The following is a 16,448-nucleotide window of genomic DNA, read 5'->3' as shown; positions in this document are numbered from 1 at the left end:
GAGCCAGGCCCAGCCAATCAGAATGAGTTTTTCCCCCAAAAATGGGCTTTATTACAGACAGAAATACTCTTCAACATTTCTGGAATCTTTTATTTCAGCTCATGAAACATGGGACCAACACTTTACATGTTGCGTTAAGATTTTTGTTCATTTGATTAAAAAACAAGCATAGCCTCCTCTCCTCTCAATGAAGGCTGTTTTCCTTTTGTCATGCCCAATGTGATCAAGTAGCCTAGTCAAGACTGTTGATAAAATGTTTGGCCCGTGAGACCGCTTGGAAATCAATCTTATTCACCAAAGCTTTATTAAAAGATCAAGTTTGTGAGGGACAAAACAGTGAGCTGACATTCCCTTTTTATCTATGCATTGAAGGAAGGCCCACATTATTTTAGCCATGCAGGTCCCGTTTTGGACGTGTGTAAAACCACCTCCATGATGTAGGCTACATGTGTCCACGCTAGGGATGTTATCGGTTAACCATTAATCGGTTAGTTGCTGAAAATACATTTGACCAATCATGCTTATCAGTCTATTGGTTAATTTGCATCATTTGGTGGAATTAAATTGCAGAGTTTGAGGAGGGGAATAGCCTACCACCTGTCAGACAGCACCAGAGTAGCTCATCTGTAGGCTACTGGAGTGAAACCTGCTTTTGTAAGCCCAGCCATTGACCAACAAATAACAATTCTAAATGCAATCGTGTTTCCAAACTTGTGGCCACGATTTATTAATCTCAGCTCGTAATTAAAGCGCCCTTTACATTCAACATTCGGGGGCATAGGCCTGCCTACCATTGACTATCAGCGCATCACCCAACACTTTGCAATGCGAGCTTGAGGCAGTATAATTGTTTGAAACCTGAACGTTTTACTTTACTTCAAATAATGAAACATGTCTTTCCTTCCTTCAAAGTAGCTTTGCGAAAATCCATCCATTTATAAAGACTTCCTCGTGCCATTAAAAGGCATTTCTCTCCTGTTCTTTTGGTTTTCATATCAACTTTCTTTCATTATCCAGAAGCCAAAGGCACAATCCAAGTCATATTAGCAACCACCGTAGTAGTTGCTATTAGATTCCCACTCTTTCTAAATTTCTAACGGAGATTTTCATCTCTGTCACAACTGCTCGCATTAGGTTGTCTGTTTTAGAACGGCATTTTCCGAATATTGCATTTTGACAAATGTTTGAATATGACGTTTTATTAGCTGCTTCATTACAGGAGTTACTTGTTCAATAATAAACTTGATTGGTTGATAGTTAATGAGGGTCAGTTAGTTGGCAGCAAAACGTACAGAAATGTGCATCCCTAGTCCATGCCTATCCTGAAACAAGAGATGAGAACCTCGGTGAATACCGGTGAACCTCATATTTCAAATTGATTTTCCTGTAACAATTGTTTGTTTTCGTTTTCATATTTTTAAAACCCAAGCACCATGTAGGCTAACTTTAGGCCTACTATAACGAAGGCTGGTTCAACAGCAATGCCTCAATGTTTTTTTTATCCTGGTGATTTTATGATATCATTAAAATGATTTACATGTATTTATTGTTGTTGAATAAAACAAACAGATTGCTTGTTTTTCATTTAATTTTATCAAAACCAAACTTATTAGAATGATTCACTGTCCTGGTTTTGTGTCGAGAATGTCTGTGGCGCACAGGCAATATGGAGAAATGTGAATGTGATCTGTAATGTGGTTCCAATATGTATATAGAACATTATATTTGGGAGCAGTATGATGGTGAGTGGACATTCTCTCTTTCTTTTTATATTGGATCTTTGTCCAGCTACTGGGAAAGATGTGCGTAAAACCCTCCATAGTCTGTGTTTTAATATTATATGCCCACTGGAAGCAATTAGGTTGTTGTTTTGTTTAGAATTTGATTATAATTCTTTGCTCTCTTTTTGGTGAATTTAATATTGCTTATTGACAACATTTGGCATGTCCATGCTCAGCCATACTGCAATTTATAGTAGGCCTAGCCCCTTTATCAGTGTGAATGCTATTTATATATTTCAACATTGAAGCTATGCAATTACTTACAACAGTGGAACAACAGGTTCAAGTGAACATATTTAGCAAAGATGGGATAGGTATACATTTTGTTATTTTGTTTCTGTAAGCTGTTTAACAAACTATAACAGACTAAAATTGAAGTTGTTTCCAAGGCAATACATAAAACACTGTAAATACACAACTTGAAGCAACCACATACAGTATTTAGCCATGGAGCACGTTCCGATTGGCCAGTGAGGGACCAAGCCTTGACACACTCACAACTTGTTTATTCATCAAAACCCAGCTCTTTCACGCCAACGCCAGCAACTGCACCGATAATTGTACTTGTGAAAATAGCAAAAATATTTGACACCCCCTGACCCAACAGTATTCTACCGCCCAGTGATTAGATTGACCATTGCGTTATGTTTGTTAAAATAGAGCCCTTAGTGTAGCTCATTTGAATTTGTCTTCAAATGTCTGAAGTGTAATTTTTTTTTGTAGGCTACAGTAATATCATGAAGTGTATCTATAAAAAGTATTTGCATGCCGTAATTATGACACAACATAACAGAGGTTATGTAAAATCATGACCGCTGATAACAACTGACATTTCTAGTCATGATAATTGCATCTTAGTTGCCTTGTGCTCAATATCTTAGGCACTTCTGTCAGGATTTTTTATTTTATTTTAATGCTGTTACTGAGAGACTTTAAATTCAAGGAAGACCATTTTGGTTGGATACACTCTGCTTCCCCTAGCACCAATTTAAACTTGTTTTCTCATGTTCTGTTCCGCTGAAGCACTCCGCTGCATACATTAGCCCTAAAGAGAGACAGTACATTAAAAGATACTTACAGTATACATGGTTCAACTATCTATTTTCTAACCGAGCAACCTGGATGCCTCAATTTCAAGAATTGTTTAGCATATCTACCCTTTCAAGCCATCTGGGGATGCTGCAATCACCTATGGCAATGAATCTTCTACAGCTTTACACTTTCTGTCTAATGGTGCAGATCTCACTCTTAAAGCTAGAAAACCCTGTATTTAGAAGAGTTGAACAGCCTTGGCAGCAACTAATGGGGATCCATAATAAATACAAAGACAAGTAGATATTAAAAACGCATTGCATACAATTATGTGCAGTGGTGACCTGTCATTCAGGGCAGGTGGAACAGGTGGACCACCTGTTTTGTGCCCCACCTGTTTAGCATGTTATTTTGGCATTAATACGTGTCCCATATCTGTTTGCAAACAATGTAAAAAATAAATGATTGAGTTAATAAAGCTGCATAAAAACATGGCCTCTTGCTTTCTTGAGTAAGGCAGCTTCACAGTGCAGGTGTTTCAGCATAGCTCAGTGCTTTCCATGGTGGTGGGTCAGCCAGCGGAAATTACGGAGCGTAGGGGTTCGTCATGTTCTGTAGTTGCGCCGTGATTGGCTCAGTGTTCTGTCACTCATGGGGACACTGTATCAGTGCAAAATCTACGGGGAGAGCTCAAAAATTCAAGCCCCCAGGGTGCTGCCATAGATTTACATTAGAAGTGCCCATCCAAGAAGGCTCAAGGTTATTGTCAGATCACGTTATATCTAATGTAGCTTTGATTGGACTGATCATGTCAACATCATCCTTTCAAAATCTTAGCTAGCAAGCTAGACAAGCAGTCATCTTCATGAATTAAGTCGACAAACTACTGGCAAATCCTTTCAAATTAAGAAAAATGATAGATAAAACGTATCGGTTCTTATCGGCCATTGGACATGGGCCAGAAAAGTTTGAATACATTGGCTATGCTAATCCAGCATGACTTCTGCCGCATTCAAAACAACTGGGAAATCTCAGACTTCAGCGAGTTCAAGACAACTGGGAACTCTGAAAAAAACAGCTCTGACTGGGAAAATAAGTTTTGAACGGTCATCCAACTCAGCATTTCAAGTTTCTAGAGCTCTGACCTGAAGATCACTGAAGTCATGATTCAACCTTATTTTCCCCCCCAGAGTTCCCAGTTGTCTTGAACTCACAGATAATGCCAAAGTTTGATGGCTAAATTTGCCCACAAGAAGGACTGCTGTGCCACCTTCCTGTTCAAGTGAGTACAGCACAGCAAAGTGAGTCCAAAAATGTTGTGTATACTGTAGCTAAGAAAGTAATACTAAGTTTATGTTGTGTAGTAAGCTGTTAGTAGCCCATGTGCCTCACCTAGGGCTGTGGCGGTCACAAAATGTTGTCAGTCGGTGATTGTCAAGCAAATAGTTGTCTGTCTCACGGTAATTGACGTTAATTAACATAAACACATTTAACATGTCCTGGCTTCCACCACTGATGCAGACCTTTGGTACAGAAGAACAGAATAACATACTCTGAGTTGTCTTTATGTTAGTTCCTGGCTATGCCAAATGGCTGTGGGCTACACTAGTTAATTTAGCAGACAAGATTTGCTTAGAATTTTTTTAAATTATTTTATCTTATGAAGAATACAATTAAACAAAGCTGAATAAAATAGAAAGGATATTTTCTCCAATCGATTTGCGGGAGTGCGCACATGCGGTTATTCTGTGTTGAGCGGTTAACAGGTATTCCTATATGCTTAATTTAGAGTTAATGTAACTTTAGTTGTTATAAATGTTGGGCTATATGTTTTGATTTTTAATACATTGTAAGGCTGCATGATGCGACTTTTTTTTTAAGTTTCTTGAAAGGCATGAGCTCTGCTTTGTTTTTTTGTGCAGGCTCTGTACACATTTTATCAGTCTCTCATTCACAATTTGACAAGCACTTGATAATGCTTTGAATTTCATGGCTGCATCCCTTTTGTGTGGCCTTAATGTACCCTAAAAACATCAATACCCTTTACGGCCTGTGGCCGTTGTGCCCTTGACCTGCAGTGCTGCGTTGTGCCCTTCTCTCTGAGTGCTGCGTGCTCTAAAGCACCTCTCACTCACATGGCTCTCCATCATGTGATCGGGTCTTTCTCACAGGCTACAAGTGAAGACAGACACATCGGGGACGCAACTGCATGCGTACTTATTCAATTTTGAGGTACATGTTGAAGATATTGGGAGAACTGTCCACCTACAATCTAAACTAGATGCCCTCAATCTCACACAAATTATAAAGGAACCTACCAGGTACAACCCTACCCAGTCTTGTGAAAGCCATAAATTAGGGCCTAATGAACTTATTTAAATTTACTGATTTCCTTCTATGAAGTGTACCTCAGTAAAATTGTTGAAACTGTTGCATATTGCTTTTAGATTTGTTTTGTATAAATACGAAGTATACAGGCACCAAAAGCACATCTTGTTCCACGCTCATATGGGCAGTGTGTGTCATGGCTGGATAGGCTGCGTTTTCTGCCGTCAACATTCATGACATAACCATCCGTGTTACCTCTTAAACCAGCTTTTAGTTGGTCTTAAATATCCCTGCCAGCCCTTCCTGAAATAAGCACATTAGATCCTGTTTTTAAGGATACTCCTCAAATATTTCCACCCATCCCATCTGAGCAGAAGGGTGCTGATGTTACAGGTAAATTACAGAACCTGGTGTTGGGGCTAGAAATTGCCCGTGCATCAGTTTTTATGAAATTGCAAACTGACGTTTGACACTAACGCCAGATGTAGCGCTTGGTTCACCCAAACTTGACTGCTCTTGATAAAATTCCAGGAACCAATACACTCAGTCAGTTAGGAAAGCTAAGTTTAGCTTTTTCAAACAGAAGTTTACATCCTGAGGCACTAATTCCAAAAAGTTTTGTGAAATTGTAAAGTTCATGGAGAATAAGAGCACCTCCTCCAGGCTGTCCACTGCACTGAGGGTAGGAAACATTGTCACCACCGATAAAATTACTATAATCAATCATTTCAAATAGCACTTTTCTACGGCTGGCCATGCTTTGCATCTGGCTACCCCCCCCCCCCCCCCCCCGCTTCTCCTTCACCCAAATACAGACAGCTGATGTTCTGGGCTTCAATGCAATGCAACACTCCTTCGGAGGCCTCTAACTGCTTTTAAATGCAAGTGAAACTAAGTGCGTGCTAGTCGGGCGTGCTCTACCTCCCGCCCGACTAGCATCACTACTCTGGTCAGTTCTGACTTAGAATATGTGGACAACTACAAATACCTACAGTTTACATACACCTTAGCCAAATACATTTAAACTCAGTTTTTCACAATTCCTGACATTTAATCCAAGTAAGAATTTCCTCTCTTTGGTCAGTTAGGATCCCCACTTTATTTTAAGAATGTGAAATGTCAGAATAATAGTAGAGAGAATGATTTATTTCAGCTTTTATTTCTTTCATCACATTCCCAGTGGGTCAGAAGTTTACATACACTCAATTAGTATTTGGTAGCATTGCCTTTAAATTGTTTATCTTTGGTAAAATATTTCAGATAGCCTTCCACAAGCTTCCCACAATAAGTTGGGTGAATTTGTAGGCCTCCTTGTTCACACACGCTTTTTCAGTTCTGCCCACATTTTTCTATGGGATTGAGGTCAGGGCTTTGTGATGGCCACTCCAATACCTTGATTTTGTTGTCCTGAAGCCATTTTGCCACAACTCTGGAAGTATGCTGTTGGTCATTGTCCATTTAGAAGACCCATTTGTGACCAAGCTTTAACTCCCTGTTGCTTCAATATATCCACATAATCCAAACATAACGATGGTCAATATGGCCAAACAGTTCTATTTTTGTTTCATCAGACCAGAGGACATTTCTCCAAAAAGTACGATCTTTGTCCCCATGTGCAGTTGCAAACCGTAGTCTGGCTTTTTTTATGGCAGTTTTGGAGCAGTGGCCTCTTCCTTCCTGAGCGGCACTTCAGGTTATGTCGATATAGGACTCGTTTTACTGTGGATGTAGATACTTTTGTACCTGTTTCCTCCAGCATCTTCACAAGGTCCTTTGCTGTTGTTCTGGGATTTATTTGCACTTTTTACACCAAAGTATGTTCATCTCTAGGAGACAGAACGTGTCTCCTTCCTGAGTGGTATGACGGCTGCGTGGTCCCATGGTGTTTATACTTGCCTACTATTGTTTGTACAGATGAACGTGGTACGTAGGCGTTTGGAAATTGCTCCCAAGGATGAACCAGACTTGTGTAGGTCTACAATTTCTTTTCTGAGGTCTTGGCTGATATCTTTTGATTTTCCCATGATGTCAAGCAAAGAGGGACTGCGTTTGAAGGTAGGCCTTGAAATACATAGACAGGCACACCTCCAATTGACCAAGAAAAACACATTTCAACCAGGCAGGTGTGACACGAAAGTCAGAAACAGCGATATAAAAAATGCTTTACCTTTGATGATCTTCTTCTGTTGGCACTCCAATGTTCCCAGTTACATCACAAATGGTCCTTATATCCATAAAAACTCAGTTTAGCTGGCGCGCTTCAGTCAATATTTCACCCAGTTTCCCTCCATCAAAATGCATACAAAATGAATCCCAAACGTTACTAATAAACTTTTCCAAACAAGTCAAACAACGTTTATAATCAAACCTTAGGTACCATAATACGTAAATAAACTATCAAATTTAAGACGGAGAATCATTATTGTCTCTACCGGAGAAAAGTACACGTGCTTGGAAACACTACAGCCAAAATGGGAGCCACCTAGATAAACTACAATTTCTGGCTCATTTTTTCAAAAACCAGCCTGAAACTCTTTCTAAAGACTGTTGACATCTAGTGGAAGCCCTAGGAACTGCAATCTGGGAGGACTTGGCCTTCTAATAAAAGTGACAGCCATTGAAAATAGTGGTAGGCTGAATTATTATTTTTTTGGGATGGTTTGTCCTCGGGATTTCACCTGCCGTATCAGTTCTGTTATACTCACAGACATGATTTTAACAGTTTTAGAAACATTATAATGTTTTCTATCCACATCTATTATATGCTTTTCTGGGCCTGAGTAACAGGCAGTTTACTTGGGGCACACTTTTCATCCGGACGTGAATATACTGCCCCCTACCCAAGAGAGGTTAAGCTACAGCTTTCAAAGCAGCTTACCAATCACAGTACCTGTACACAGCCAATCTGTAAATAGCCCACCCAACTACCTCACCCCCGTATTGTTTCTTTTCCTCTTGCTTTTTTGCACCCCAGTATCTCTATTATCTACTTGCACATCATTATCACATCCCAGTATCTCTATTATCCACTTGCACATCTGTCATTCCAGTGTTATTGCCAAATTGTCATTTTTTCGCTTCCATGGCTTATTTTTTGCCTTACCTCACAACTCTTCTACATTTGCACACACTGTATATAGATTTTTCTATTGTGTTATTTATTGTGCGTTTGTTTATGTCACACTATGTGTTGTTGTTTTGTCACACTGCTTTGGTTTATCTTGGCCAGGTTGCAGTTGTAAATGAGAACTTGTTCACAACTGGCCTACCTGGTTAGATAAAGGTGAAATAAAAAATAAATAAATAAAAATGTACTTTCGTCAGCCAGCAAGATGAGTTTGTCTAATGAACAGCAAAAGCACTAGCGTATGTCAATCTACTATCCCCCATAGTATAAAAGTTGACCTATTCTGTGTGAGAAATAAATATTACAGACTGTTACAGTAACCATATCAAAAATAAAATCTAAATATATTTGTCACATGCGCCGAATACAGCAGGTGTAGACCTTACAGTGAAATGCTTACTTACAAGCACTTATCCAACAATGGAGTTTTAAGAAATATAAGTGTTAAGTAAATAAGTGTTAGGTAAATGGATAAGTTAAAAATAACATAGTTAAAGAGCAGCAGTGAAATAACAGTAGTGACTCTATTTACAGGGGGTACCGGTACAGAGTCGATGTGTGGGGGCACAGGTTAGTCGAGGTAATTGTGGTAATATGTACATGTAGATTACATGTAGGTAGAGTTAAAGTGACTGTGCATAGATAATATCCAGACAGTAGCAGCAGCGTAAAAGAGGGGGTGGAGGGGGACGACGACGAACAATGTAAATAGTTTGGGTAGCCATTTGATTAGTTGTTCAGGAGTCTTATGGCTTGGGGGTAAAAGCTGTTAAGAAGCCTTTTGGACCTAGACTTGGTGCTCTGGTACCACTTGCCGTACGGTAGCAGAGAGAACAGTCTATGACTATGGTAGCTGGAGTCGTGTCACAGTAACCATATGCACACGAACCGCCGCAAGCTTTGAGTAAGAAATCATGAATGTATTTACGTGAAATGCCTGGGTTCGCTGGCGATCTCTCTTTCCTTCCATTCTCTCTTGAAGAAGCTTCTTTGAAGATAGGCTAGCCAGTCATATCGATGGTTTTAGCAGAGTAAAAGGATGGTCCTACTTAAATTCACTTTCGAAGAGACAGCTAATCAGCCGTACCAGTGATTGTCCAGGATGTGAGTTTATCGTCTCTACCTCGTGTTTAGAATCAAACCACTTTAAACGTGCAGCTGCAGCTTCACGTCTTTCTGGTCTAATGTGTTTTTTCTTAACACAGAATTCATACAGTTTGCTCAAAAGGGGAAGTTCCGACAGGCGGACATGCTCTCTGACCTCACTCAGGGTGGTGATTACTCACTGTGCAAAGTTATAAAAAAAACTCTCTCTTACAGCTTCTCAAATCACATCCCTCTCTTAACAAAAACACTTTCATAAGTTTTCATATTACATGCACAACGCAGAGTATGGACACTTCGTATATGTAGTCGGTATACTTTCCAAGTTACAGTATTTCCTTTATAACATTTTTAATGACATCACAAAATAACTAACAAAATTACATTAGTGTTCTATAGATCGCCTCTGACCATTCCCCACGTTCTATGTTAGAAATATTGTTCCAGTATTCGTTGTTAGAATTTCAGCTGGAAAAGTCTATTGGAACAAAGAACATTCCGTCAGGTGGCCTAGTGGTTGGAGCGTTGGGCCAGTAACCGAGAGGTTGCTAGATCAAATCCTGAGCTGACAAAGTAAAAATCTGCTGTTCTACCCCTTAACAAGGCAGTTTACACACTGTTCCTAGGCCACCACTGTAAATAAGAATTTGTTTTTAACTGACTTGCCTAGCTAAACAAAAGTAAAATAAATAAAAAATCATTTGGTGAATCTTGAGAGCGCAAGTCTGGATCTTCTCCCTTGATTTTCAACAGAGCGTGAGTTGTTAACTCCCACTAGTCCCCCCCTTCTATGGTGAGAGGGGGTCTGATTGAAGTTATTCATTGCAAACCTGATCTGACCTATTTGGTTTCTCATGGACATGCATGACAATAGCCTATAGAAATGTTGCGTAACATGAGCTCATGGGCTCTCATGAAGTGTTTGATTAGATTTTAATTTACATTTGCATTGATGTCAGAGTGATTTAGAGAGACAATAGAGTGCTGAGTACCAATTTTGGTATTCTACTAATGACCATCAGCAGCAACAGAGAGGCCTAATTACCGTGACTAAATGAGCACGTGGAATTTGACTGCCTTCATGACTTGTGACCCCCGGTGTGGTGGTAATATAGCACCGCAACAGTCCTATCCTCACCCTAATAATTTGGTTTCACTTTCCCCCTCATAACTGTTAGCCTACGACAATGGGCCTCAGGATCTCGTCACAGTATCTCTGTGCATTCGAATTGCCATCAATAAAATGCAATTTGTTGTCTGTAGCTTATGCCTGACCATAACATAACCCCAATGCCACAATGGGACACTCTGTTCACAACGATGAGCAAACCACTTGCGCACATGACGCCATACACGTGGTCTGCGGTTGTGAGGCCAGTTGGACATACTGCCAAATTCTCTGAAATGACGTTGGATGCTGCTTATGGTAGAGCGATGAACATTCAATTATCTGGCAACAGCTATGGTTGACATTCCTGCAGTCAGCATGCCAATTGCAAGCTCCCTCAACTTGAGACATCTGTGGCATTGTGTTGTGTGACAAAACTGCACATTTTTAGAGTGGCCTTTTATAGTCCCCAGCACAAGGTGTACCTGTGAAATGATCATGCTGTTTAATCAGCTTCTTGATATCAAACACCTGGAGAAAGGAGAAATGCTCACAAACAGGGATATATTTGTGCACAAAATGTGAGAGCAATAAGCTTTTTGTGAGTATGGAACATTTCTGGGATCTTTTATTTCAGCTCATGAAACATGGGATCAACACTTTACATGTTGCATATTTTTGTTCAGTGTAGCATCTTCCCTCTCCTTACTGCGGCAAGCAGGAGCGAAAGACACTGTGCTCCGTGTTGTTGTGTTGCAGCGCAAACTCTCCCCATTGAGCAGTGGATTGTATCATGGTGACATCCAGATGGTTACTTCCAATATTACAAGTTATTTATCGTGTATTCTGCTATCCTACTCAAAATAAAATCAAGTGGGATGGAACAAATTAGAGATGTTGACCAAATCCAGATGGTGGCCAATACTAAAAGGTATTTCTCCCTTGCCCATCGAAATAAACATCTTTATTTTAACTAGCGCTGTGCTGCTGTTTTAGCCAGCTAGCCAGTATAGACTGGCTGGGAAAGACTTGTCAGGACGACTGACTGAACCGAATCCATTTGTCGCCACACTTGACTCTCAGCTGCGAGACATACGTCATCAATTTGGACACCAAGCGTGTCTGTATAACCTCTCCCATTTGAGTACAATTCTGCATGCATAGGCGGACAGCGCCGTGGTGCTGAAATGGTTTGAGCTCTAGAGACTGGGCAGCCAACCCAACACTGTCATTAAAGCCCCACTACATAGGCTGTCAATGTGAGCTGTTCCATTCCAATACATGATATACATATTTTCATTGATATTTTACTCTCATTAGTATTGGAGCTAAATGGGAAGATAACTGGTATGATTGTAGTGCCTAAATTACATCTACATTGATGATCAATTATGTGTGTGTGTGTGTGTGTGTGTGTGTGTGTGTGTGTGTGTGTGTGTGTGTGTGTGTGTGTCATAGTGGTGGTGTGTGTGAAAATATGATAGGTGTGAAGAGGTGGGGGACAAGCATTGCTCTTCGCCTCCCCCATCACAGTCGCCCGTTGGTGGTTGCCAGGCATTTATCAAAGTGGTGCGGTCGGTGAAAATTGCAGTAGCTGTCTTTGCCTCAGCCCTTATCTCTACCTCTCTCCCTCCCACTTTCTCCCAGCTACAACTAAGCATCATCTGTGTTCTCTCAGATTAAGACTTGCTTTTTTGCTGGGATTTTTTCCCAGACTTCTTATTGCTTACCTCAAGCTCTCTCTCTCAACTTCAATCCTCACGACTGAAATTGAATGTATTTTTCCCTTCGTGGTACTTTGCTGGTTCCGGTCACCTCTAAAAGGCACCTGTGATTGTGTTGTAGTGTAGCAGCTGTTTGATCTGACTGTAGGGGAACATGACTACGGTGAAGGAGGCACAGAAAACATCTCAACAACAAGAGCAGGTAATGATGCGCTTTCTTTCATTCAGCCGATGTTATTAGCCTAGGCGATTCCCTATACTGAAATTGTATTCTATATTAATGAGATTTTTAAAATGTTGTGTGAAGCCTAAAATTATTTACTGTAATGCCACAAGTAGCATTTTCTCACATCATTTTGTGTACCCCTCCCCTTCATTTAAAATATTTAGGATTGTTGTAGCCTATGCAGCGTGCTGCAAGACAACCGGCTCTCACACCAGTTCGTCACTCTTCTCTGTAATTCAAGGTGATTGCTTTCAGCGTCACTACCCCCACCTTAGTCTACTCCATTTAGCCTCCTTCAAATCGATTATCACCATCACGGACATGTATTAAGTAGCTGTTAATGGGTGATTAAAATTATTTCCTGCACTTTGCAGTGCTCAGTCAGTCATGGAGCGTCCCCCCCCCTGTCCGCAGCACGTTGATAGCCCCTTGACTTGGCCAGTGCACGCGACCTGAGCATTTAGATTCACTACATTACCAAAAGTATGTGGACACCTGCTCGTCGAACATCTCATTCCAAAACCATGGGCATTAATATGGAGTTGGTCCCCCCTTTGCTGCTATAACAGCCTCCACTCTTATGGGAAGGCTTTCTACTAGAATATTGCTGTGGGGACTTGCTTCCATTCAACCACAAGCATTAGTGAGGTCGGGCACTGATGTTAGGTGATTAGATCTGGCTCGCAGTCGGTGTTCCAATTCATCCCAAAGGTGTTCGATGGGGTTGAGGTCAGGGCTCTGTGCAGGCCAGTCAAGTTCTTCCTTAAACTGCCACAAAGTTGGAAGCACAGAATCATCTAGAATGCCATTGTATGCTGTAGCGTAAAGATTTCCCTTCACTGGAACTAAGGGGCCTAGACCGAACCATGAAAAACAGCCCCAGACCATTATTCCTCATCCACCAAACTTTACAGTTGACACCTTGCATTGGGGGAGGTAACGTTCTCCTGGCATCTGCCAAACCCAGATTCGTCTGTCAGACTGCCGAAGCATGATTCACCACTCCAGAGAACGCGTTTCCACTGCTCCAGAGTCCAATGGCGGCGAGCATTACACCACTCCAGCTCATGCTTGGCATTGCGCATGGTGATCTTAGTCTTAGGATCTGAAGCTCCCGACTAACAGTTATTGTGCTGACATTGCTTCCGGAGTTGCTTCCAGAGGCTGTTTGGAACTCCATAGTGAGTGTTGCAACCGAAGACAGACCATTTTTACACATGCGCATCAGCACTCGGCGGTCCTATTCTGGGAGCTTGTGTGCCTTACCACTTCATGGCAAAGCCTTTGTTGCTCCTAGACGTTTCCACTGCACAATAACAACACCGGGCAGCTTTAGCAGGGCAGAAAGTTGATGAACTGACTTTTTTGAAAGGTGACATCCTATGACGGTGCCACGTTGAAAATCACTGAGCTCTTCAGTAAGGCCATTCTACTGCCAATGTTTGTCTATGGAGATTGCATGGCTGTGTGCTCGATTTTATACACCTGCCAGCAATACGTGTGGCTGATTTAGCCGAATCCACTAATTTGAAGGGTTGTCCACATACTTTTGTACATATAGTGTATGACAGAATAGGTGGGACATTTTCAGGTAAAATAGGATGTAGCCTACTGCACACAGTTGTCCTTTCCAGTCGTCTGAGAAGCCTCACCAACAGAAACAATACAAATCATTATCTGTAGGCCTAAGGCATTGTTTAAAATGTTTGCCTGCTTCAATAGCCGGGCTATCATTTATGTTTGCCAAACAATGTTTTTACATGGCTCAACATGGTACTTTACTGAAAAGAACAAAGCATTCATTGTTTTGATTATGGATATGTAGGCGGGGGACATTATTTTATGATGGTTATATTTATCTATTAGTGTCATTTCTTAATTACATAGATTACAGTAGGCTACCCAGCATTCAAGTGGTGCAAAATTGCTCATGTGACATTTTATTTGTGAATTCTATATCTCAAGCAAATGTACCCCCCAGCAGTTGTTGGCTATTGTAGGTTACTTTATGAAGTGTTCGGTTAACTCACCAATCTGTTTCTACGGTACAGATATACTAGTATTGGCTAATGAAAAATGTTCAGCACCCGCTAACACATTTCAGCACCTGATAGCACATTTCAGCACAACTAAAAGGGCACCACCTAATACTAAATTCTGCACCGTCAGAGGCTCAGCCTGTGTGACAGGTTTCAGCACCATTAAATGGACAGCTCTTTGGACAGCATTTGTCATTGTCTGGACTGGACTCACTGGAGCCTCCTGTCTGTGCACAGCACCCCTTTAAATGACAGAAAAGGTGAGAAGGACAAATAGCCCCATAGCGCAGCCAACCTCCTCCCGAGTCTTCCACAGCTTTGCTCACGTAGCATCTGCTATCAGTCAATGCCAGGGATGCAGGGGAACATCTCAGTTGCGCACGATGCACTCAAAACGCGCATCTGTACACTTCATTCACAGAATTACACACACCTGTCAAACATGTCCACTTCATTCACAGAATGACACACACCTGTCAAACATGTCCACTTCATTCACAGAATGACACACACCTGTCAAACATGGCCACTTCATTCACAGAATGACACACACCTGTCAAACATGGCCACTTCATTCACAGAATGGCACACACCTGTCAAACATGTCCACTTCATTCACAGAATGACACACACCTGTCAAACATGTCCACTTCATTCACAGAATGACACACACCTGTCAAACATGGCCACTTCATTCACAGAATGACACACACCTGTCAAACATGGCCACTTCATTCACAGAATGGCACACACCTGTCAGACATGTCCACTTCATTCACAGAATGACACACACCTGTCAAACATGTCCTGTTCATTCAAAGAATGACACACACCTGTCAAACATGTCCACTTCATTCACAGAATACACATGCAGACAATTTGTGAATGCAGAAGACACAGATGCATGCAGTACATATTACATGAATGTTAAAGATGGTTGTAATGCTTTAACTTGCAGTAGTCATGTTGTTGGTTGTATTATTCGTTGGGTCATACCCCTGTACCCAGGGCACAGCACCAGACAGGGGCACCCAAACAGCAGCCCTGTTATTGGCCAGTATCTGTCACTGACCGAGGCCCTTAGCACCATGTCACTGTGTTTGTGGGTGGCTGGGGGTGGGGTTAGTGTGTTTGTTTGATAAACACTGGAGTATGAAGACCCATCCATCACTCAAAAGGCTAATACTAAACATGATGGGGAAGGGGAGAGCAAGGCAGAGTAGAAAATGGTTATTTGATTTTGATGATGATTTGGTTTTGTCTGAAAAGGAATTTGGTTTCTAGAATGTTAAGATAGTATTAGGCATGTGAGCCTTTCCAGATGAATAAAACGAGAAAAAGCTGCCGTGTTAGGCTCGTTTCCAGGGAGTGAAGACCTTCTGGTCACAGAGCATTAGAGCTCTGCTGCCCAACCCGAGCCCAACGTCAGAGCACGCGCAAATGGCTCAGCTTCAAAATATTAGTGGTAAATTTAGTGATACCCGAGCCCTTCCCGTACCCTAGTTATTGATGGAAAAACAGGCCCTACCCGGCCCTAACACGATGTATAACGTCGGGGTCTGTCGGGCTCGGGTCGCAGAGCTCTAGTTTAGAGTGATGAAAAGTAGCTAACCGCTAACTGCTCTCTCATGTCGAATGACAGCAGCGAATGAGTGACAGACAGAGCCGAGAAGCTAATGGATTTACAAACGGAGGAAGTTATTTCTGATTTTGAGTTTAGGGAAAGACCGGGCCTTAAATTTGGCAGAAGCTGTCGGGCCCTGGTAGGGCTCAGGCTTAAAATTCATGCCCATGCAGGGCTCTACAGAGCATTGTTCCTCCCCAGTGACAGAGTGAACCAGTACACAGGGTAGAGGGTGCTGCTTAAGTGCCTTGCTGATGAAGAATTGGAACGGTGACTGCTTAAGTTGATGTTAATTAAAGCGACCACTTTACTTAAAACAAACACACAGGGGCATGAAAACTTTAAGGAATGTAGC

General features: G+C 41.5%; 1 protein-coding gene across 6 annotated transcripts in view; it reads left to right on the top strand.

The window, feature by feature from the left end:
• LOC110489714 (dipeptidyl aminopeptidase-like protein 6) overlaps positions 1-16,448 on the top strand; it is a 342,826-nt gene that overhangs the window by 196,817 nt on the left and 129,561 nt on the right. Inside the window, exon 1 of one of the 6 annotated variants that reach the window (XM_021562500.2) lies at positions 12,020-12,406. The exons of the other annotated variants lie outside the window; for them this stretch is intronic. Within the exon in view, the coding sequence (XP_021418175.1) occupies positions 12,359-12,406 (48 nt within the window). The 5' untranslated portion in view covers positions 12,020-12,358. Of the gene's footprint in view, positions 1-12,019; positions 12,407-16,448 lie in introns of those variants that run through there. 6 annotated transcript variants of the gene reach the window in all.

The sequence above is a fragment of the Oncorhynchus mykiss genome, chromosome 15 (genome assembly GCF_013265735.2).
Source record: "Oncorhynchus mykiss isolate Arlee chromosome 15, USDA_OmykA_1.1, whole genome shotgun sequence".
NCBI lineage: Eukaryota > Metazoa > Chordata > Actinopteri > Salmoniformes > Salmonidae > Oncorhynchus > Oncorhynchus mykiss.
Note: the sequence above shows the minus strand (reverse complement) of the source record. Positions and strands in the feature narration are given on the sequence as shown.